This window comes from Eleginops maclovinus, chromosome 16, assembly GCF_036324505.1.
Source record: "Eleginops maclovinus isolate JMC-PN-2008 ecotype Puerto Natales chromosome 16, JC_Emac_rtc_rv5, whole genome shotgun sequence".
Lineage (NCBI taxonomy): Eukaryota > Metazoa > Chordata > Actinopteri > Perciformes > Eleginopidae > Eleginops > Eleginops maclovinus.
In genome coordinates this window covers 24,494,602-24,516,787 of record NC_086364.1, presented here as the reverse complement: position 1 = coordinate 24,516,787, position 22,186 = coordinate 24,494,602, and the positions used below count along the sequence as shown (strand labels likewise).

General features: G+C 46.1%; 2 protein-coding genes and 1 long non-coding RNA gene across 3 annotated transcripts in view; 1 reads left to right on the top strand and 2 right to left on the bottom strand.

Moving 5' to 3' along the window:
- The first annotated feature begins 368 nt into the window (after positions 1–368).
- LOC134877713 (suppressor of cytokine signaling 7-like) lies at positions 369–6,098 on the top strand. The gene is given in 11 exon segments (XM_063903315.1): positions 369–1,880; positions 1,970–2,013; positions 2,114–2,181; positions 2,183–2,219; positions 2,404–2,532; positions 2,848–2,987; positions 3,837–4,005; positions 4,086–4,214; positions 4,486–4,621; positions 4,708–5,090; positions 5,176–6,098. Coding segments are annotated over 10 exon segments (2,385 nt in total). The 5' UTR covers positions 369–708; the 3' UTR covers positions 5,069–5,090; positions 5,176–6,098.
- Positions 6,099–10,144: 4,046 nt separating this feature from the next.
- On the bottom strand, positions 10,145–11,652 carry LOC134878451 (uncharacterized). Its single transcript, XR_010167673.1, has 2 exons — positions 11,264–11,652; positions 10,145–10,931 (listed from the first exon to the last, which is right to left on the bottom strand). It is a non-coding gene; the product is annotated as an uncharacterized LOC134878451 (long non-coding RNA).
- Positions 11,653–13,028: 1,376 nt separating this feature from the next.
- LOC134878288 (properdin-like) overlaps positions 13,029–22,186 on the bottom strand; it is a 13,723-nt gene continuing 4,565 nt past the window's right edge. Inside the window, exons 6-10 of the mRNA XM_063904228.1 lie at positions 16,808–16,999; positions 16,330–16,503; positions 15,681–15,878; positions 15,453–15,564; positions 13,029–13,257 (exon numbers count right to left, since the gene is read on the bottom strand). Of these exons, the coding sequence (XP_063760298.1) occupies positions 13,128–13,257; positions 15,453–15,564; positions 15,681–15,878; positions 16,330–16,503; positions 16,808–16,999 (806 nt within the window). The 3' untranslated portion in view covers positions 13,029–13,127. The remainder of the gene's footprint in view (positions 13,258–15,452; positions 15,565–15,680; positions 15,879–16,329; positions 16,504–16,807; positions 17,000–22,186) is intronic.

Sequence of the window (22,186 nt, the reverse complement as noted above, 5' to 3'; positions counted from 1 at the left end):
ACAGGTATATATTGCTATACACACGTTTACATGCACACATTAAAAGGCATCAATAAAGGCTCAACACTCAATAAATACAGAATAAAAGTCACTTGAATGATGAATATATTGCAGTAAGAAATGCTCATAACAGTGTAGAAAGTGTGTGTGGAGGGGGGGGGGGGGGTGTTAAAGTCCAGGTCTAGTGGGGGCTGGGGGGGAGAGGTGTTAATTGATCGAAAAATGTTAAACATTACAAAATACAATCTTAAGAAATGCATTAAACGATCATTATTGATATAATCCCAAAATATTAAAGACATATTGAGTGTATACAAATACAATACACACACCCCGGTAGTGACGGATGCTCTCCGGTACCGGGAGGAGGTTCCTGATGTTTGATGTCGTTGCTCCGCTAACAGCTAACGGGACACCGGGCGGGTTCCTCAGTCCCTCCATGTTCGGCCCGTACCGTCACCAACCGGCCCGGACCTTACATGGGCGACGGTCGGTCGGTATTCCGTGCGGCTGCCCGGTAAGCTCCGCGGGCAGAATGCAGCAGAAAGAGACCGTTAGCTCCTGTTAGTATCGGTGTTATGTAAGAGCAGTGCCCGTTTAGCCGAGTTAGCTTAGCTTTTAGCGGCTACATTACCGGCTACATCGATGGTTAGCCTTAGCCCTGTTAGCTCCTGCGGCTACATCCATGGTTAGCTGTTTTCTGTCAGGATGAATGACGCGCAGCAGGAAATGTCTCCGGACTTCGTGTTGATGCGTCTGGTCTCCGACCGGCTGGAGAATTCTGAGGCCCAGAGGACCGCGGGCTGCGGGTCCGTTAAAGTCGGTCATCACGGGTTTGATCCGGAGCCCAGCGGCCTGGTCTCCCCGCACTACAGCTCTCCGCTCCCCGGGAAACGGGAGCTGGACGCTGGGTCCCCCAGGAACCCTGACCCGCAGGAGGACTTCGCTGCAGCGGCACAGAGGTTCGTGGAGGGGGGGTCCAGGGCTCAGCTGATGGTGTTCCAGAACCTGCTGCGTTCTGCAGACCAGCAAGGGGTCCTGCTGGAAGAAAGACTTCTGGACTCTGAAGCAGGTTCTGGTCCTGGAGGCCCACCAGCCGGACCCGGAGGTGGGGGGGATTTTGCAGAGGAGACCCTGCAACCGTGGCCCCTGAGACTGTCCCAGCAGGACGTCCCGGGTCTGGACCCTGACCCTGGGTTGGTCCTGCGGCACCGGCTGGCTCAGTGGCCCCCGGGGCTCCTGGACCAGGCCCTGCGTATTGGCCTATTGGAGCCCAGGAAGGACTTTAGTGGGGTGGAGGGGGACCCGGTGCTGGTTCTGGCACGGAGGCTGGGCCAGTTGGGGGAGGGAGGTGGGGGTAATGCGGTGTCTCGGTGCTCCTGTCACAGCGAGCCAGGGGGGGAGGACCCGGGGGAGACCAGCGATGCTCTGCTGGTTCTGGAGGGACTGGGTTCTGAGGGGGGGGAGTTGGGAGGAGGGGGGGGGACTCTGAGCGGTCTGATGCAGCAGGTCCACCGGCTGGCCGAGGAGGCCGGGGTGCTCGCCCCCCCCCAGGCTGCAGCAGACCCCCCCAGCCCAGCCGCCCACCCCCAGCACCAGAGCCGCGCCTCAACCCCCAAACTGGGCCTGGCGACGGGAGGGCGCTTCTCCCCCATGGTGGTCCTGGAGGGACAGGGGGGGGAGAGGAAGGCTCGGGGGAAGTCGAGGAAAGGGGGGGGGTCCCTGAAGGTCCGGCTCAGCAAACTGTTCAGAACCAAGAGCTCCAGCGGGGGAGCGGGGGGGCTGCTGGACAAGAGGCCGTCGCTGGTGTCCTCCACGTCATCGGGGGGTGGCAGTCTGCTGGACGTGTGGGGGTCCACCTGCAGCACGGAGCTCAACAGGTAATTGGGGGGGGTGTTAGAGCAGTTTAAAGGGGGGGGTCTCAGCTGGATGTTGTTTTTTTCTTTCTCTAATGAAGTCTCTCCTTCAGGCTGCAGGTCGGCCTCCCCAGGGCTTTCAGCCCCCCCTTCACCGGTAAGAACACATGCGTGTGTGTGTGTGTTGAACACTAACATTTCTCCTCTGCTTTAACACGTGTGTGTGTGTGTGTGTGTGTGTGTGTGTGTGTGCTCAGGTGAGACGGTGTCTCTGGTTGATGTGGATATTTCTCAAAGGGGGGTGAACTCTCTGCACCCCCCCACTCCCCCCCCCTCCCCCCAGACGGAGCCTCAGTCTGCTCGGTACTTTTCTTCTTCTGTGGTTCCTCTGTGCTCACTTCCTGTGTGTGTCGTGTTAACAAGAATGTGTGTGTGTGTGTGTGTGTGTGTGTGTGTGTGTGTGTGTGTGTGTGTGTGTGTGTGTGTGTGTGTGTGTGTGTGTGTGTGTGTGTGTGCGTGTCCGTGTCCATGCGTCTGTGTGTTGCAGATGATTTTGGTGCCCCCCCCCAGCAGCAGAGTCCCTTCAGTGTGGGGGGGTCCATGCTGTCCTTGCCCCCCCGCCCGCTGGCCCTGCCCACCTCCCTCAGCGCAATCCAGCACAGCCTGAGCCTCAATGGTAACACACACACACACACACACACACTCTCTCTCTCTCTGCGGCCTGCTTCAGTGAGCACTGTTATGACCATACTATACCTTCCATATTTATTTACTGTTTAATATTCCACATCTTTCACACTGCATGTATGTCCTGCTTCATGTGTTGTTTTTACTGTCTGTAAGGGTTTGTCCCGGATGTGTATTTTTTACTTTCTTGATGTTTTTTATTGTAATGACTTTGCTTTGTTTTGATGATGCTGCAAAAACAACATTTTCCAAATTGGGATAGATAAAGTACTTCTATTCTATGATAATAAAGAGTTTCCTACAGACTCCTTCCTGCGGGGGGGGTTACCTCGCCCCGTGCCCCTGCGTCCTGACGGGCCCCCTCCTCCCCAACTCACCCCCCGCTGCCCCCTCAGCCGACCCGACGCAGGGAGCTTTGCTTCCAGCCTGCGGGAGCTGGAGAAGGTTATTATTATTTATAATAATCTTTATTATTATTATTATTATTATTATTATTATTAATGATCTTTATTATTATTATTATTATTATTATTATTATTATTATTAATGATCTTTATTATTATTATTATTATTAATCTTTATTATTATTATTATTATTATTATTATTATTATTATGAATGATCTTTATTATTATTATTATTATTATTATTATTATTAATAATGATTTTTATTATTATTATTATTATTATTATTATTAATGATCTTTATTATTATTATTAATGATCTTTATTATTATTATTATTATTAATCTTTATTATTATTATTATTAATAATCTTTATTATTATTATTATTAATAATAATCTTTATTATTATTATTATTATTATTAATCTTTATTATTATTATTATTATTAATAATCTTTATTATTATTATTATTATTATTATTATTAATGATCTTTATTATTATTATTATTATTATTATTATTATTATTATTATTATTATTATTAATGATCTTTATTATTATTATTATTATTAATATCTTTATTATTATTATTATTATTATTAATAATCTTTATTATTATTATTATTATTATTAATGATCTTTATTATTATTATTATTATTAATAATCTTTATTATTATTATTATTAATAATCTGTATTATTATTATTATTATTATATTTATTATTATTATTAATAATCTTTATTATTATTATTATTATTATATTTATTATTATTATTAATGATCTTTATTATTATTATTATGTGTGTGTGTGTGTGTGTGTGTGTGTGTGTGTGTGCGTGTGTGCGTGTGTGCGTGTGTGTGTGTGTGTGCGCGTGCGTGTGCGCACAGTGCGGCTGGTACTGGGGTCCGATGAACTGGGAAGATGGGGAGCTGAAGCTGAAGGGTCGTCCTGACGGAGCGTTCCTGGTCAGAGACAGCTCTGACCCCCGCTACATCCTCAGCCTCAGTTTCAGATCCCAGGGGGTCACACACCACACCCGCATGGAGCACTACAGAGGTACACACACACACAGAGCTAGAGACCCCTCAGGTGTGTCAGCGAGGTGCTGAGGATCTTCTGGTTTTGGTGTGTTTCAGGGACCTTCAGTCTGTGGTGTCACCCAAAGTTCGAGGACCGCTGTCACTCCGTGGTGGAGTTCATCGAGAGAGCCATCCTGCACTCCAAGAACGGGAAGTTCCTCTACTTCCTGCGTTCCAGAGTCCCCGGTACCTGCAACCCTGCCGCCGCTGCTTCTGCGTCCTGGTGATGTACCCTTTTAACGTACGTGTGTGTGTGTGTGTGTGTGTGTGTGTGTGTGTGTGTGTGTGTGTGTGTGTGTGTGTGTGTGTGTGTGTGTGTGTGTGTGTGTGTGTGTGTGTGTGTGTGTGTGTGTGTGTGTGTGTGTGTGTGTGTGTGTGTGTGTGTGTGTGTGTGTGTGTGTGTGTGTGTGTGTGTGTGTGTGTGTGTGTGTGTGTGTGTGTGTGTGTGTGTGTGTAGGCCTCCCCCCAACCCCGGTGCAGCTCCTGTACCCAGTCTCCAGGTTCAGCAGTGTGAAGTCTCTGCAGCATCTCTGCCGCTTCTGCATCCGTCAGCTGGTCCGGATCGACCACATCCAGGAGCTGCCGCTGCCCACGTGAGTCCAGAGACCCTCAGAGTACACACTGCAGACCCTTAGAGTACATGTTCTGATGCTCCTCTTCTCCATGTGGTTCTCCCCAGGCCTCTGATCTCGTACCTGAGGAAGTTTTATTACTACGACCCAGAGGAGGAGATTAGCCCGACCCTGGGGGAGAGGGGGGTCCAGCCCAGCCGGCAGCAGGGGGTCCAGCTACAACCGGGGGTCCAGCAAGGAGTCCAGCAAGTAGTCCAGGTCCAGCAGGGGGACCAGCTCCAACCAGGAATCCAGGTCCTGCCGGGGGTTCAACAGGGGGTCCAGCAAGGGGTTCAGGTTCAGCCGGGGGGTCAACAGGTTGTCCAGGTCCAGCAGGATTTCCAACAGGCGGTCCAGGTCCAGCCGGGGGCCCAACCAGGCATCCAACAGGGGGTCTTGGTCCAGCCGGGGTTCCAGACTGAGACGTAGCAGTGGCCCCTCAGATGACAAGGTGAGAGCCCTCTCCTCAGACCGTGCCGGCGGTCCTTCTGGAAGCTCAAGGGTTAATCTGGACCCTTCCTCTCTTTCTCCTGCAGGTCTTTCTTTGTGTCGGACCCCTGATCAGCTGACGGACCCTCGATTACTGTAACCGGACTGTCAGACTTTCAGCCAATCGGCTCGCTTCGCTAAGCCCTGTATCCGGGCGGGTTTCAGATGATCCACCCTCCTCCGAGCACTCTGATTGGCTCTCGTGGGATGGGCAGGGGATGTGGAGACGCCGCCTCTCTGATGATGTCATCAGTGAGCAGCTGGACTAATGATGACATCACTGTTAGCGAAGAGGAGCGTCGCCTTTAGGGTCCAACGCAAACGTACGGGAAAACCCTGGCGCCGGTCAGCGTTCTTCAGACGTTAGGATTCATCGTCCAAAGATATTCTGGTTACTTTAGATCTGAAAACACTTCAGTAACCTTTGACTCATAAGGACCTTCTCTGTGGACGGACTGACGGCTGATATCTGCTCTGAGCAGCACGCTGGTTTCTCCAGAGTATGTGGAGGTTCCCAGTGCACTCTATAGAAGAACCATCCTGCTGATCCACCTTACATATTTATATCATTTATTAAACATGCCAGATGAACCGCTCTCTCCTGACGGGGGAGCTGTCGGGGTGAAATGATTTCAGCATTAACGCTTTCTCTCGATAAGTTTAGTAAGTGAATTCCAGGGTTCGTTTGTGCCAAGATAAGCTGGTCTCTGTGAAACGTTTGTGATGGACTTGAGGAACCTGACGGTTGGCTGCTGTGGAAACACTACCAAAAAGAGTTGTGTGCTGACTACTGAACTGATTCTCCGGACGGCCCTGAACGCCTCGCCCCTTGGGGAACTCCATGATGTCAAACAGTGAGAGGACTTAAAGCTGCACGCAGGACGGCCGAGCTGCTGACGAAATGTGACGTAGAAATGTGATTTTCTTTCTGTGTGGTCACCTGTCAATAAACAGTGTGGGCGGGACTAAAGCTGGAGTCATTACTGTAACAGAACCTGAGAGAGGCTGGTTCCCTTTCTGTGAGAGATTCAACCGCACCACACCAAGCGTCCGGAGACTGGTTCTGTCGGGAGTTGGAATTCTGAGGAAAGGGTCAGAATTCTGATATTAACACGAGAAAGAAAACAAATCTGAATTCTGAAAAGAAAATTAAATCCTAATAAAAACAGAAACTCTAGAAGTGTCAGAATTCTGAAGGACCCAAACCTAAAATATTGAAATAGAAATCTCAACTCAAAATGCAAAGACAAAAGGTCAACATTCTGAGTAAATAGTAGGAACGCTGAAAAGGGTACGAAACAACAACAAAAATTCTGAAAGAAAGTCAAATGTTCAACAAAGTCCCAAACTTAAAAAAGTATGAATGTTTAGAAAATATCAAAATGTGTCAGCATTCTAATAAACTCACAGAAGTGCAAATAGTAAGAATTCAAATTCTATGAAATCTAATGTTGAAAAAAAGTCCCAAACTAAAAAGACAGATTTATGGAGAGAAGTCATTTAATGAAAAAGAAAGTCAGAAATCTGTTAAAAAAAATCTGAAGTTTTGATCAATTTCAGAAAATATTTCAGAAATCCCAAAGCATGAATACTGCGGTGATTGTGGCCACATGAAAGAGTTAGAATAATGAGAACATAGTGGGACATTTCTCAGGTATTATTGGACCCCAGCGCTGCATTTCAAACTGTTGACCACCACGTATTACTAGACCAACTGGAAAACTGGGTGGGACTTTCTGCACCAGTTTAAATGGGTTTGAATCCTGACAGGAAACACGTGGTTTCTATAGGCAGCTACACGCATGACCTGTGGGGTTCATCAGGGCTCCATCCTTGGGCCTCTTCTCTTCAACATCATGCTACCACTGGCTCAGATGCACTCATATGTTTTCACACCAGTTAAGGTTTTACAGTCGTACAGACCTGAGTGATTTAATGTTACAGATGTGAACACCAGAGAGACGTTCTGGTCCACTACACCCGCAGGGGGGGTTTGTGGTCCTTTCTGAATGGTGTTGAGGTTTGTCTCCCAATATGGAGGCTTCAACCACCTCTTAAAGTGCTTAAACTGCTGCTGGTTCATCTTCAGACAGGTGTAGTCTCTGAGGTCAGTGGTTGTGATGTTGGATATACGTAGAGCTGATGTGTCTTTCACCACTTGGTATCTTCCTCTATCGTTGTCCATCACTGATGCCGTATTGTCCCCAAAAACTCTGCTCCATCTTTTTTGATCAGATCGATAATCCCGTTTGAGCCACTGGACGTCCAGGTGTTCGGCTGCTTCAGAACAAGGCAGCTCTATTGTTTCTTCATCTCTCATGTATTGATATCTGGTCCACTCTATTGAACCACAGACAGTAACTGTGGTGTTTCTCTCATGAGTCACTTTGCCCTCAGTCCAGCACTCCTCTTGGTACAGGCCGGAGTCTGAATGGGTCAGGTTCTGGTTAATGTAGGAAGAAGTATTGCCCGTGCTGACAAGTCGTTGTTTCGGGTCTTCAGGTACTGAGGAGTTCTGGACTTGAGGAGTATGCATTCTTGGTATCAGCATATAAAAGGTCCAGAGTGTTGTTGTCTCTGGGGGGGCATTTCACATACTGAGTGAGTGTAGGTAGAGTTTTGTCCAGTTTAGGGGGGGGGGCATTCCATGAACTGCAGTTTTTGACACTTCCCTATGTGTGTCACTGCTCAGCCCCGGAGGGTGCCCCTTGGATCGGCTTCATATTCATGTGATTCATGTGACGTCACACATGAATCACAGCGCCATCTTGAGGACGTCCTAGGAACGGGAGTACTACGGTAATGTAAACAATGCCGTCTATCTGCTGTCCTGTAGGCTGTAGTAACAGCAAGTCAAAGAAAGATGGACACATATTTTATGACATTCCCAAGAACACAGAAAGGAGGCAGAAGATAGCTGCAGCTGCAAGGACTCGCTGGACGCCGACAGGACACTTCGGGACTGACGTTAGTTGGCCTAGCTAGCAAGAGTGGAAATTAGCACCAGCCAAATGCTGGGGAAATATAAGAGAAGCTAGCAGATTTCAAATACACGATAAACAATTACCATAGGTTTACTATTGGTTGGCTGGGGGATTTTACCAAGTGGCTGGGAAATGTTCATATTTTGAACAGTTAGTGTTCACCCCTGCTAGCTAGCATACACAGCTACCCAAAGGGAGAACAGTGATTTCATCAGCACTCGCCTACTGCTTTAGGGGGTGTTAGTAGAGCTAAAGTCCGTGTGTCAAACACTGTTCATTAATGTGTCATTATCTCAGCCTCAATGGAAATGTAGCAGGACATGAATCCCCCTCCCTCACACACCCGTCCCTCATCCAGCACCAGTCACCTTCTATTCTAATGTACTTTGCACTAAAGACCCACCTGCACCACCGTCACACTGTGTTGATGGTGTCTAACATATGTATATATTACTTAGGTTTTTCTGTATACCCCTTTTTTTCCTAGGCTCTTATCTTTCTGTGTTAGATGTTCTTTTATATTCGCACTGTGGGACTGCCAGAACCGGTATTTCAGTTCTGTGTGTATAACACATGTGGAGACTTTGACTTTGATCTCATTCTACCTCTGTAGGTCAGAAGAGTGAGAGTCCTTTAAGTCCAGACTATGTGCCCAGTTTGTTTGCTTATCTCACACCTGAGCAACAGCAAAGAAAAATAAACAGCTTCAGCAAATTTGAGCAAACACAAGCTGTCAAAAGAAGGAGAAGAGTGACTAATGATCTTGGAGTGGTGGCACCCAGCGAGAACAGCAGTCAGATTGATGACAATGGAGATACCTCGGCTCAGGAGGATAGAGATCAGATTTCTGACCACAGTTACTGTCAAGAAGCCGCTATGTATGCTGAGAACGGTGTCGCTCTAATGAAGCCTGCCAAACAACAGTGAGAAGACTGACCCAAGACTGTAATGCACTGAGGTTAGAGGTCTATCATCTCGGGGAAATGGTCAGCAAACTATCCTTCACTCAGGAAAGCTTTAAAGACAATGACAATATGGTGCAGGACTTACCTGGCCTTCCATCTTATGCCAAATTGATGGTTGTTTTCACTTTTGTATCTGAATTCCTCAAGGTTGGACTGTCTGGAATGTCTCCCTTTCAAGGCCTTTTAGTGACATCAATGAGACTGGACTTACCACTGCACTTCTTGGTATACATATTCCATGTGTCAAAGTAAGAGCCGCTATTTTAACCGTACATTAGATATCTTGCATGATAGATTGTCTAGATTCATACGGTGGCCCAGTAAGGAACAGATTCTAATTAGTTAACCCATGTGTTTCCAAAATAGTAATTACAGAAATTGCACATCCATAATAGACTGCTTTGAAATGTTCATTGATAAACCTAAAAACCTGAGAGCCCGTGCACAAACATATTCCCAATATTAGCATCACAATACTGCCAAGTTCTTGATATCAATAACTCCACAGGGAGTCATATCATTTGTGTCTTATGGTTGGGGAGGAAGAGGAAGTGACAGGCATATTAGAGAGAACAGCAAATACCTGAAAAATCTATTACCTGGTGATTTGGTCCTAGCAGCTCGAGGATTCACAGTAGCAGATGCTGTGGATGCACAGTGCTCGCCTCAAAATACCTGCCTCCACTAAAGGCATCCAAATGACCAATATTCAAGGGGACTATCAGCTGTCCGAATCCACGTTGAACGGGTGATTGGTCTTGTTAGAAACAAATACACCATTTTGCAAAGCACAATACCAGTTTGTCTTTGCCAGGCTGCGACTCCAGGAGAGCCTACATCTCTTGAGAAGATGGTCAGAGTGCTGTGCTCTGTGCAACATTTGCCCATCTGTTGTTCCCTCAGAATAAAACTAACATTGTGTTTCAATGTTTAATAAATGTGAATAGATTTCCATCTGTGTTTTTAATACAAGAAGTAACAACTTGATAAGTAACAACTACTTATCAATGAATTCTTGTTTGTCTTAGTCTACTTATTTTTAAAACATCACAAAAGGGAGCGATCAATGAGTTTGAAAATGAAAAATCGTATTTATTCAATGACATTACTCTATTGTGTTCATTATACATGCTCATGGCAACTATACATTCAAATATAAAATATATACTAAACTTGTTTTCTGCGCTCCACACATTTCCATGTCTTAGGTACCCTAGTCAGCTTAAGGCAGTTCTTGTGAGAGTGCTTTCGCCTACAGTTTCCAGATGTGCAAATGATGTCATCTGTGGCTGCAGATTGACCACAGTAGCATGCCACTTCAGGTGGCTGATTTGGGACTGCAGTGTCTCTGGGAGTAAAGCGTGGTGCTGTATACCATTTCCCCAGCAGCTCAGGTAGCACTCCAGTCTTGATGCAATTCTCAACTTTGACTTAAGCATCATGGAAGAGGACAGGGTCATATGGAATTTGTTGAGTGAAAATTTCCCGTGGTGTCCAAACCATGAAGTAACAGTAACCCACCTCTGCAATGTGCATTTGGGCCTGCACTTGATACATATACTTGAGGTTTTGTTTCAGTGCCATGACCCCATCTTCTCCGACATAGGCCAAGACAAAACGAAGAATCCCTGCAGTTTTCCATGAGGGAGCAGTTCGTGGATTTGAAGGGGCATTTTATTTTCTAAAGCGCTGTCTCCATGGCAAGTGCAGGCAATCATACCATCAGGGGATGCTCCGATCCAAGAGAGTTCTGGGTTGAGGATGAATGACAGCCTCATCTGGAAGTCTTCGTGGTGGTTTTTCATCACAGCCACAAAGCGTTGCCATGCTCTGTCCTCATTCTCTTGAGCCCATCTGACAAAGATTGGAAAGTAAAATGTGTATTAAAATGTGAACATGTCTATCATGGCCCATCAACATTTAGCAGCATGCGTTATATTCTGACAATAACACACACACACAAAATATATACACATATATGCTTAGGCGCAAGCCTTAGAACAAACTACACCAGCTTTGCTTTGAAACTGTTCTGTAACCATTGTACCTTGTAGCCTCAGTGCAGAACTGAGATGCATGTGGATCGCTGCTCTGGCTGCTAGCATACAGCTGTATTAGCTATGTGTTTGTGATGGTTTTCTGACCTTTCACACCTTTGAACATTCACACAAGAAAACAATTCTTACAGGACTACTCTGCTGGAAGAAGCTGGAGATCGTTGTCTGTGTTCTTCCTCTTTTCCTCGTCTTTCACAGTAACTTGAAGAAAGGATTTGCATTTAGCCTTCATATCAAATCAAAAGGACATTATCAACTGTTCCCCACAAACAACATCCATTTATCGATCTTTGAAAAGTAAAGGCTCCGTATTATTCAAAGGAACCATACACATTTTGAGCTCCTCATGCGCCCCCTCCCCACTGCAGTTCTCGCCGGTCGCATCGTCCTGACGTTTTCGTTGTTGTTTTCCCGGTTCATCGACAGTTATTGCCACCAAAGAAGCCAGAAAAACTCCAAAATGCTCCTGCAGTTATCAGGCTTTCTGTCATGTTTGTAAAGGTTGTTCAAAGTGTCCAGCTTACCTACACTTTCTCCCCGCGAAAAAGGTTAAAGAGATATCAGATGTTCCACCAATACAGCGCCCGTCCACGCCGCGTCACGGAAAATCGACCAATGCAATGCGAGTCTCGCCGCGAGTCACCCGCGAGATGTGAGCTTAGCGCGATTTTGCAAGATCTCGGGTTGAATCAGCGAATTTTGATCACATTCAGCGAAGTTACCGGGGGAAACAGCGGAGGAAAAAAATAGGGCGTCTTTAGGGCGTCTTGCCTAAAAGTAGGGCGTACAATTTCTTATTTAGACGCCCACCTACCTAAAATCCTGCTTACGGCCCGGGCCAATTAGGGGCCGTAAGCAGGATTTTAGGTAGGTGGGCGTCGCTCGGTGGCAGGCTCCCACAAAAACGATTTCGTTTCCCCCGCCGGGCCCGCTCATACGATTGTCGAGCCGAGATGGTTTTCGATGACTTCCTATAAAACCGTCATGCGATGCTGTTTCCATTCGGGTGTTACGAACCCATCAGTCTCACACACTTCTACTCCATGGTGTCCCTGGAAGCATATCCATCCAAACAGCATGCAGGCAGTATCAAGTAATGACACAAACATATCTGAATGAATACTGACAACATGTTTTAGTGATCATGAAATATGTTCTAAAGCTAACAGCGATGCATTTTGGTGTACTGGTGGTGGATTGTGGGATATGGTGGTGAAGGTGCGTGTTGCGTAGCTCAGTGGAATCCGTTACACATGAACTTGAGTTAGCGAAAGAGAGAGATAGCGGTGGAGTCCCACAATTACAAACATAAAAGTGGCTTTCAAAAGCGAAAACCAAAAGAGGAATTGGAGACAGACAGAAATAAGTTTCCAAAAGTCGGACGATTGTTCCAAAGGATTCCTGAAGAGGGGGAGATCGAGCTGGAGCAAGAGAGTGCACCTGAAGCTAATGCTAGCACCTAGCAGTAGGTAAACACTTGTCTTACCTTTCCAGTGATGATACATCTTCGGATCTTGTACCCATCCGGACCGAAAATCAAGGTATAAAGAGTTTTAAATGGAGAGAAAAAGTGTGCATTTATAACAGAACGATTAGGAGCAGATGAAGAAGGAGTTAGAGATGATGATGATGAGTTTGAAAAAATAGTCGGAAATTCAAAAAAGTAGAAATTTGGAAATAATGTGAGGAGAAAATCAAGAGAGACAAAAGAGTGTGCATTTTAAAAGGAGGTGAAGAAGGAGTTTGGATGGAAAAGGGTTTCATTGTGAGACAACAAATAATATTGGTACATTTCTGTCTCAAAAGAAGCATTGTTGAATCAAATGCTAACATCAAAGATCCATAAACACGGGAAACAGGTCAGCAGCTGGAAAGAGAAGGCCAATTACTGAAGTCTGTTTTAAATCCATTCTTTTTATTTTTGTCTTTAATTGGTTTACATTATCGGTCATTAATATTTATTGTAGTTGTTGAAGTCATCGTGTCGCAGGTTTCAGGTGCAGGGGGGGACGTTGAGGCAGGGCTGAACCTCAAACTTGCTCCCTCCATCGGGCGTCGGGCCGCAGTCGCCCAGCGGCTTCCCGAAAAAGGTCGCCTCCTCCCTCTGACGACCAATGGTAGGACTGAAAACACACACACACGGGCATTAGTGTGAGGGAGGGTACTCTCATTTATAACCTCACACACTAGGAACCAGGATGGACACCAACATGCGATATTTCAATTCCACTTTGAGCTGCCGCTCACAGACAGTGATGGGCAGGTTACTTCCAGCATGTAATCCAGTGCTTGTTCCTGATTCCTGCCTTCTGAAAGTAATAAGCGACATTACATCATCACTGTCTCTGAACTGTGATGCGTTACTCTACTCTGAGTTACTCTGAGTGACTCTGAGTGACTCTGAGTGACTCTCACCAGAATAACCTCTAAAGTTTGGCTTTAAATGCTAACATGTAGTTTACTGCAGCTCAGTAACTAAAGCTCTCTATCTGGCAGTACATGCTGAACATTAGCGAAGAGCTAGAGGTTAAACTCTATTTTGGGGCGGCAGTGGCTCAGTCAGTAGGGAGTAGGTCTTGGGACCGAAGGGTCGCCGGTTCACGTCCCGATCGGACCAAAAAAAAAAATGGAGTGAGCTGGTAGCTGGAGAGGTGCCAGTTCTCCTCCTAGGCCACTGCCGAGGTGCCCTTGAGCAAGGCACCTAACCTCTATCTGCTCCCTTGGCGCCGGGTACCTGGCTGCCTCTCTGCTCTGCCACCTCTCCTCTGCATGTGGTTGTGTGTGCATGTGTTTCCTCTGTGTGTGTAATGTGTGTCAACACAACAGAGTAGAGAAAAGCAATTTCCCTGTAAGGGATTAATAAAGTATGTCTTCTTCTCTTCTTCTTCTCCTGCTCCGTTTCAGTGGGCTGCATAATATGTGATACCGGTACCGTGACGTCTCTGTGTGTCATTAGTAACATGTGAGTGGAGCCTCTGCACGGCCCTGTGACCTGCTGGATAGGAACCAGTCTCTATGCAGCGTTAGCTCACCTGGTCATTGGTGTGTTAACGGGGATTTGGCTGACAAGCTTTCTAAAAGATAGAATGGGAGGATGAAACCCTCTTTATTAGTCACACACATGCACACAGCAGAGCACACACAGTGAAATTGGTCCTCTGCATTTTACCCATCCTAGTACTAGGAGCAGTGGGCAGCTATTGTGCAGCGCCCGGGGAGCAATGGGGAGGGGGGATTGGAGGTGTCCGGTGCCTTGCTCAAGGGCACCACAGCAGGGCCTAGGAGGTGAACTGGGACGTCTCCAAGTAGCAGTCCACTTTCCTTATTTCAAGTCTGTGTCGGGGACTTGAACCGGCGACCCTACGATTCCCAGTCCAAGCCCCTACTGACTGAGCCACTGCTGGACAAAAGCCGCAGATTCCACAGAGGACAGAGGCTGCAGATCTTCAACACTCTGCCACGAGGCTCTGAAGGTCTCAGGGTTCAAGCAGCAGACCCAGAGAGAGAGACCCTCTGTTGCTTCGGCCTGCAGCTCTGCATGGTGAGCCTGCAGCTCTGCATGGCGAGTCTGTTCCTGCAGCTCTGCATTGTGGATCTGTTCCTGCAGCTCTGCATGGTGAGCCTGTTCCCGCAGCTCTGCATGGTGAATCTGTTCCTGCAACTCTGCATGGTGAATCTGAGCCTGCAGCTCTGCATGGTGAGTCTGTTCCTGCAGCTCTGCATGGTGAATCTGAGCCTGCAGCTCTGCATGGTGAGTCTGTTCCTGCAGCTCTGCATGGTGAATCTGAGCCTGCAGCTCTGCATGGTGAATCTGAGCCTGCAGCTCTGCATTGTGAGTCTGTTCCTGCAGCTCTGCATTGTGAGTCTGTTCCTGCAGCTCTGCATTGTGAGTCTGTTCCTGCAGCTCTGCATGGTGAATCTGAGCCTGCAGCTCTGCATGGTGAGTCTGTTCCTGCAGCCCTCTTAACCAATAGGAAACAGGCTTACTGAGTTACTATTCTACCTGCACAGTTGTTTCTCTGGTGTCGGAATGTCTCGCGATGTTTGTGAATTCTTAGAAACTAAACACCGCATCATGTCGGGTTAAAATGTGTTGTAACTGTTACTGAGAATAGTAACGGGTATTATATTACCCACATTTCAGAAGTACTGCGTTATATTCCTGAGTTACAGCAACAAGTAATACACTTTTATAAGGTGTTACACCCAACACTGCTCACAAAGAACAACACATTCAATTTCTTGTGTTAACCACAAAAACACACTCAGAACACCATTGACCTCCAGGCCATGGGAGAGGAAGTGGCAGCACGCTGACCTGTATTTGCTGTAGTCCGGTTTGCAGGCTCTCATCCTGAAGCGTTGGGATCTTTCTCCACAGGCCGGGGAGCACAGACTCCACTGGTCCCAGCCGTCCCAGGTGCCCTTCACTGTCCAGAGACATAATGAGACCACCCTTTATTCATACTGTGTGTGTGTGTGTGTGTGTGTGTGTGTGTGTGTGTGTGTGTGTGTGTGTGTGTGTGTGTGTGTGTGTGTCTCTCACAGTAACACTTGTCCACGTCGTAGCAGACCCTGGTCTCGGTCAGAGCCTCCCCGCTGCAGATGGTGCCTTTGTGGGCTCGATGGAGACAGCTCCTCTCCCGGCTCTGACTCCCCCCGATCTTCTGACAGTGGATGTCCTTCCCCCTGAACGGATACCGACAAGGAGCCCACTCCGACCACTGGGACCACACCCCGTCCACTGGACACACACACAATATATATATATACATAATCACGGATTAATAATAAACTAGAAAAAGTTTAGATATAAATGAAAATAGTATATAAAGTCAAATAAACACATAATAAGTAAATGAAGACATTCAAATAGAGATCAATATAACTACAGAGTCATATTGAGTTGGCATGTTTAAATGTCACCATAGAACTGGGTGATATAGGAAGTGTCTCTTTCTGAAAGAATTCAGATAGAAAAGAAAGAATTCTCCAAAAGGTCACAAATATGAAACTGGGATTAAAAAAAACGGGGATAGAGAAGTGGAAAACGGAACACCTCAAAATGCTCAGTTACAGGGGAACAATTCTGAGGAAATAGTGGGAATTCTAAAACAGGAACAAAACTGTCAGATTAAAACAAAAGTCAAAAAATTCAGATAAATAAATTCCAAACAGGAAGTGCTGGAGCTCACCTGGGCAGTGGACGTTGGTGTTGCAGACGCTGGTTCGACGTCCCTCCCCAGCACAGGGCTGTCCCCCGTGTTTGGGGGCGGGGCTATCACACCTTCTGACGGACACCTGGAGCCCCACCCCACAGGTAACAGGACAGGAAGAGAAGGCGGACCATGACCCCCAACCTCCGTCCACTGAGAGACACACATGTTTCTGTAGTTTAATGCTAAGGAGGCTAATGAGGCTAATGAGGCTAATGCTAATAGTTAGATAGTGCTGTCACCTGGCTGCTATCTCACATCTCATTTTTGTTTTTCACCTGCATGAGAATTGTTTTGTATTTCTATCTTTACCTCTTAATATTTGATGCATTCCTCTTACTTAATATTAAGTTATCTTTGGCTCTCAACTTTGTGTACATGTCCGCTCTGTGGGACGAACTCAGGTGTTCGGAGTTTTAATAATCTCCTGGAGGTGATACCAGGTGAGCAGGGTTACCTGCGCAGTGAGGCAGGTGGTTGCAGGTCTCCGTCTCCGTGCCGTCTCCAGGGCAGCTGTTGCCGGGCGGACTGGATGAGGGGGCGGGGTTAGAGCAGAAGCGGTGGCGAGCCCTGACGGGCGCTGGGCCTTCTGGGATACAGGAAGACGAACACTCACCCCAAACCGACCAACCGGACCAGAACCCGTCCACTGTCAGAGACACAGAGACGCTCAGAAATGCAGGAGAAAATCCGGTCCTGAGGTTACATAAATGCCCTCTGGTGATTCTTTTATAATTCCTCACTTTGTGAACAAACTGAAATTTAGGTGCGTGAACTTCCCTGGATTTTCACACAGCTTTGCTCTCCGACCCCTCTACAGCCTTTTCTGGTAATGCAACAAAATTATCCCAAAAATGCCAATCATATAATCCTGTGCTGCAATGTAGAGCTAATCGGTATAACCAGAAATACAATCACCTGTTATGAAGGAGACACTCATATTCATAAATCGCTTTTGAAAATAAATAAAAAAGGGAAATTGTTCAAATTCATCATGAAAGCGTGCGAGGAACCGTATCGTTTCTTAAGTGTGGTTTTTAGCTGCAAAACATTTGAAGTGGCTGAAAGGGAAAGTTAATGGAGGGGCCTTTCCTTTAATGGCGGTCTCAATTTGCTGAGAGTAGAGTACACACAGATGAAGCTGTACGCACTTTGTGCATGTATCTCATTTAGCATTTCTAAAATATGTGAAGCAGGCGGTGTTGAGTGGACCGGCTCTGAGTGATATTTGGAGACCTGGACGTGCCACAACGGGGAAAGGCCGAGCTGAAGGCAGCGCGGGACCCCCTTTATATATACGGTCTGTGAGTGGAACCTTTACATATACGGTCTGTGAGTGGAACCTTTACATATACGGTCTGTGAGTGGAACCTTTACATATACGGTCTGTGAGTGGAACCTTTACATGTACGGTCTGTGAGTGGAACCTTTACATATACGGTCTGTGAGTGGAACCTTTACATGTACGGTCTGTGAGTGGAACCTTTACATGTACGGTCTGTGAGTGGAACCTTTACATATACGGTCTGTGAGTGGAACCTTTACATATACGGTCTGTGAGTGGAACCTTTACATGTACGGTCTGTGTGGAACCTTTACATATACGGTCTGTGAGTGGAACCTTTACATGTACGGTCTGTGAGTGGAACATTTACATATACGGTCTGTGAGTGGAACCTTTACATATACGGTCTGTGAGTGGAACCTTTACATATACGGTCTGTGAGTGGAACATTTACATATACGGTCTGTGAGTGGAACCTTTACATATACGGTCTGTGAGTGGAACCTTTACATATACGGTCTGTGAGTGGAACCTTTACATATACGGTCTGTGAGTGGAACCTTTACATATACGGTCTGTGAGTGGAACCTTTACATGTACGGTCTGTGAGTGGAACCTTTACATATACGGTCTGTGAGTGGAACCTTTACATGTACGGTCTGTGTGGAACCTTTACATATACGGTCTGTGAGTGGAACCTTTACATGTACGGTCTGTGAGTGGAACATTTACATGTACGGTCTGTGAGTGGAACCTTTACATGTACGGTCTGTGAGTGGAACCTTTACATGTACGGTCTGTGAGTGGAACCTTTACATATACGGTCTGTGAGTGGAACCTTTACATGTACGGTCTGTGTGGAACCTTTACATATACGGTCTGTGAGTGGAACCTTTACATATACGGTCTGTGAGTGGAACATTTACATGTACGGTCTGTGAGTGGAACCTTTACATGTACGGTCTGTGAGTGGAACCTTTACATGTACGGTCTGTGAGTGGAACCTTTACATGTACGGTCTGTGAGTGGAACCTTTACATGTACGGTCTGTGAGTGGAACCTTTACATATACGGTCTGTGAGTGGAACCTTTACATATACGGTCTGTGAGTGGAACCTTTACATATACGGTCTGTGAGTGGAACCTTTACACATACGGTCTGTGAGTGGAACCTTTACATATACGGTCTGTGAGTGGAACCTTTACATATACGGTCTGTGAGTGGAACCTTTACATATACGGTCTGTGAGTGGAACCTTTACATATACGGTCTGTGAGTGGAACCTTTACATATACGGTCTGTGAGTGGAACCTTTACATATACGGTCTGTGAGTGGAACCTTTACATATACGGTCTGTGAGTGGAACCTTTACATGTACGGTCTGTGAGTGGAACCTTTACATGTACGGTCTGTGAGTGGAACCTTTACATGTACGGTCTGTGAGTGGAACCTTTACATATACGGTCTGTGAGTGGAACCTTTACATATACGGTCTGTGAGTGGAACCTTTACATATACGGTCTGTGAGTGGAACCTTTACATATACGGTCTGTGAGTGTAACCTTTACATATACGGCCTGTGAGTGGAACCTTTACATATACGGTCTGTGAGTGGAACCTTTACATATACGGTCTGTGAGTGGAACCTTTACATATACGGTCTGTGAGTGGAACCTTTACATGTACGGTCTGTGAGTGGAACCTTTACATGTACGGTCTGTGAGTGGAACCTTTACATATACGGTCTGTGAGTGGAACCTTTACATATACGGTCTGTGAGTGGAACCTTTACATATACGGCCTGTGAGTGGAACCTTTACATATACGGCCTGTGAGTGGAACCTTTACATATACGGTCTGTGAGTGGAACCTTTACTTTGTTTTGAAAATAAAGGTTCTTTTGGTAACAGGGATTTTGTTCTGAGTGTAAACCTTGGGCAAATGTACATATGTGCCATCTTCTAAGGTGAGAGTTAATTTTCATTCAAACTTTGATATCTGTAATATTCTAGGTGTCTAATAGGCTACACATATTCTCCACTTCAAAACATTGTGTCAGGTTTTGATTTTGGCAGCCATCTTGGATTTCTACACACAGTTTCAAATGAACTAGTTGGCATTGGCACTGGTTCTAAGCACAAACTATCAAATTGTAAACTACACCCTTTAAATTATTCTGGCAATTCATTGTAGGCGTTGGCGTGAGGGTTTAGATGGTTATTTGATTTTTACCAGTTTGAAATGTTGAAAAATAAGGGAAGTGGAAAGTTTCTAAAAATGTAGGTTGATTGTTGCCAGCTAATCAGCTAATCAGCTAATCAGCTAATCAGCTAATCAGCTAATCAGCTAATCAGCTAATCAGCTAATCGGTGATCGTTGCTAATAATGCCAAAGAAACACAAGAAAGAAAATAATGGTGAGTAACAGTCTGGTCCAGCAAGAAAGAAATCCAAGAGAGATGATGGTGGCCAAACTTGTATTTAACATGTGCCTGGCTTTGAGTATGAAGACTTCACACCACTCTCTGAAGTCAAAGGATCTGCAACTGAGAAGCTGGCCTATCGACACGGTATTCATGATAAACGTCTCCAAGAACCCCTCGATTCTGTTTGTGGCATGGAGGATGTCTGTAATCTGATTCCAGAGAGTCTGGCTGGTGCCAATTTAGAAACTACAGGTTACCATCAAGCCTGGGACAAACAATTTACAAGGCACCAAGAACGCTTACAGAAAAGGCTTACTGTGACACCTCCGGAAGCTTCAACATCACGGTCACCTCGTAAGCCACAGTCATCCTCTGCCACACAGCTATTCCCTCCAGAGTGTATCTTTTGTGGAAAGCTGGAAGTGAAAGTGTTGGGAAAGACCCAAAGATGCATCAAGTTCCCAGTATATGAGAGTAAGGATGGAACCTGGGGGAGCCGACATGGAAAAGGATTGAGCCCCAAGCCTTGAAACTTGGACTTCACCATCTCCATCGTATGGTCCAAGGTGAGGATGTTTTTGCGAGAGAAGCGAATAGTCATGTCACAAGTCTTTTGACCTGAATTATGCAAACCATAAGCGACTCGCATCACGAGGTGAAGCCCTTGATACCAACCCTGTCAGTAGAACAGGGGAGACTCCCATTGCTACTGCACATCAGATGGCATTTAATGCTGTGCTTGATGTCATTGAAGATGTAGTGATACGGCAGAAAAAGAGTGTGCAGCTTGCATCACTACGTCCTGCCTACACCCAAGAGTTGGAAAGAAATGGCTTCCCCAATCCTGAGAACAGAAGTGAGAAACTGAAGAGCAAACTTGAAAAGCATCAGGGGATTGCCTTTGCTAAGTTCACAGCAGATGACAAGGGTTGTATCACGTACAACTTGGTATACAATGGTAGCTTGTCTGTCTCAGATGCTGTGGCACATGCATACAAGCTGGGGAGCAAGGACAAGTATGAAGATATGGCCCTGCTTCTCCGTGGAACAATCCAGAACACATTCAGAGCGTCAAAGACACTTTCTTGGCCTCCTACAGCTGATGATCTGGTCACCTCCTTGGATAACCTCCTCCCATCTGATCTCATGAAGTTCCTGACCCTCATCATTTCTGGTGATGCTGGCATGGAGAAGTGTGACTAGACCAGATGCCTTGTGCTGTCTATAAGCCAGGTATAACACAACTCCCTACTTTAATATGTGCTCTGCCTTTAGCCTTCTTTTATTGCATACAGTTTATCTTGTGTACAGTATAGTTGCTTGAACACTTCAATACTAATTGCTTTCTTTATTATTCCAGGACATGTGTCGTGCTGTGACAAAGGGAGAGTGGAAGTTGCCTAAGCATATTCTCCTCTGCACCACCATACGCCACCTTTACCGCAGTAGACAACTGACTGCTATTCTTAGTAGGTTGGGTCACTGTGAAACCTATGACTTTGGATTGGAACTTGAGACCGCGTTAACCAAGGCCCTCGATGAGGTTTCCTATTCTCTCAGTCCCCAAATGATTGCTGGTGAGGGCAACAACGTGTTTCATCTTGAGTGGGATAATCTGAACAAAATAACTACAAACATCCATGGATCCAATGTGGTGAACTGGACTGGTGGGATCATGATACAGGAGGTGAAACCTGGATTTGATGACCCCAACTCTCTGGGAAATCAACGAATGCTCCCTCTCTATGAGCGGAACAAGACACGCTCTCTGAAGGTCGATACACCTGAGACCCTGAACCCCGTCCACCTCTACAACCTCACATCTGGTGCTCCTGTTTCCCCTGAGGTGGAGTGTGATGTCCTACATGCCGAGGCAGTTGGTAAGGAGTCCAAGCATGCTTTCATCCAAGATCGTTTTGTAAATGGCCCTTCCGAGGAGATGTTTTTTGAGCCAATCAAGAGGAAGAAGCTCAAGACAATGGACGCCTCAAACAAGACCGTCAAGCTCACTGCCTCCCAGGGAAAGGTATGAGACCCAATACTCCTTACTGATAACATTAGTGTTGCCATATTTGACATACAGCGTTTAAAGGGAAAACTGTATTGTTCATCTGTTCATCTTTG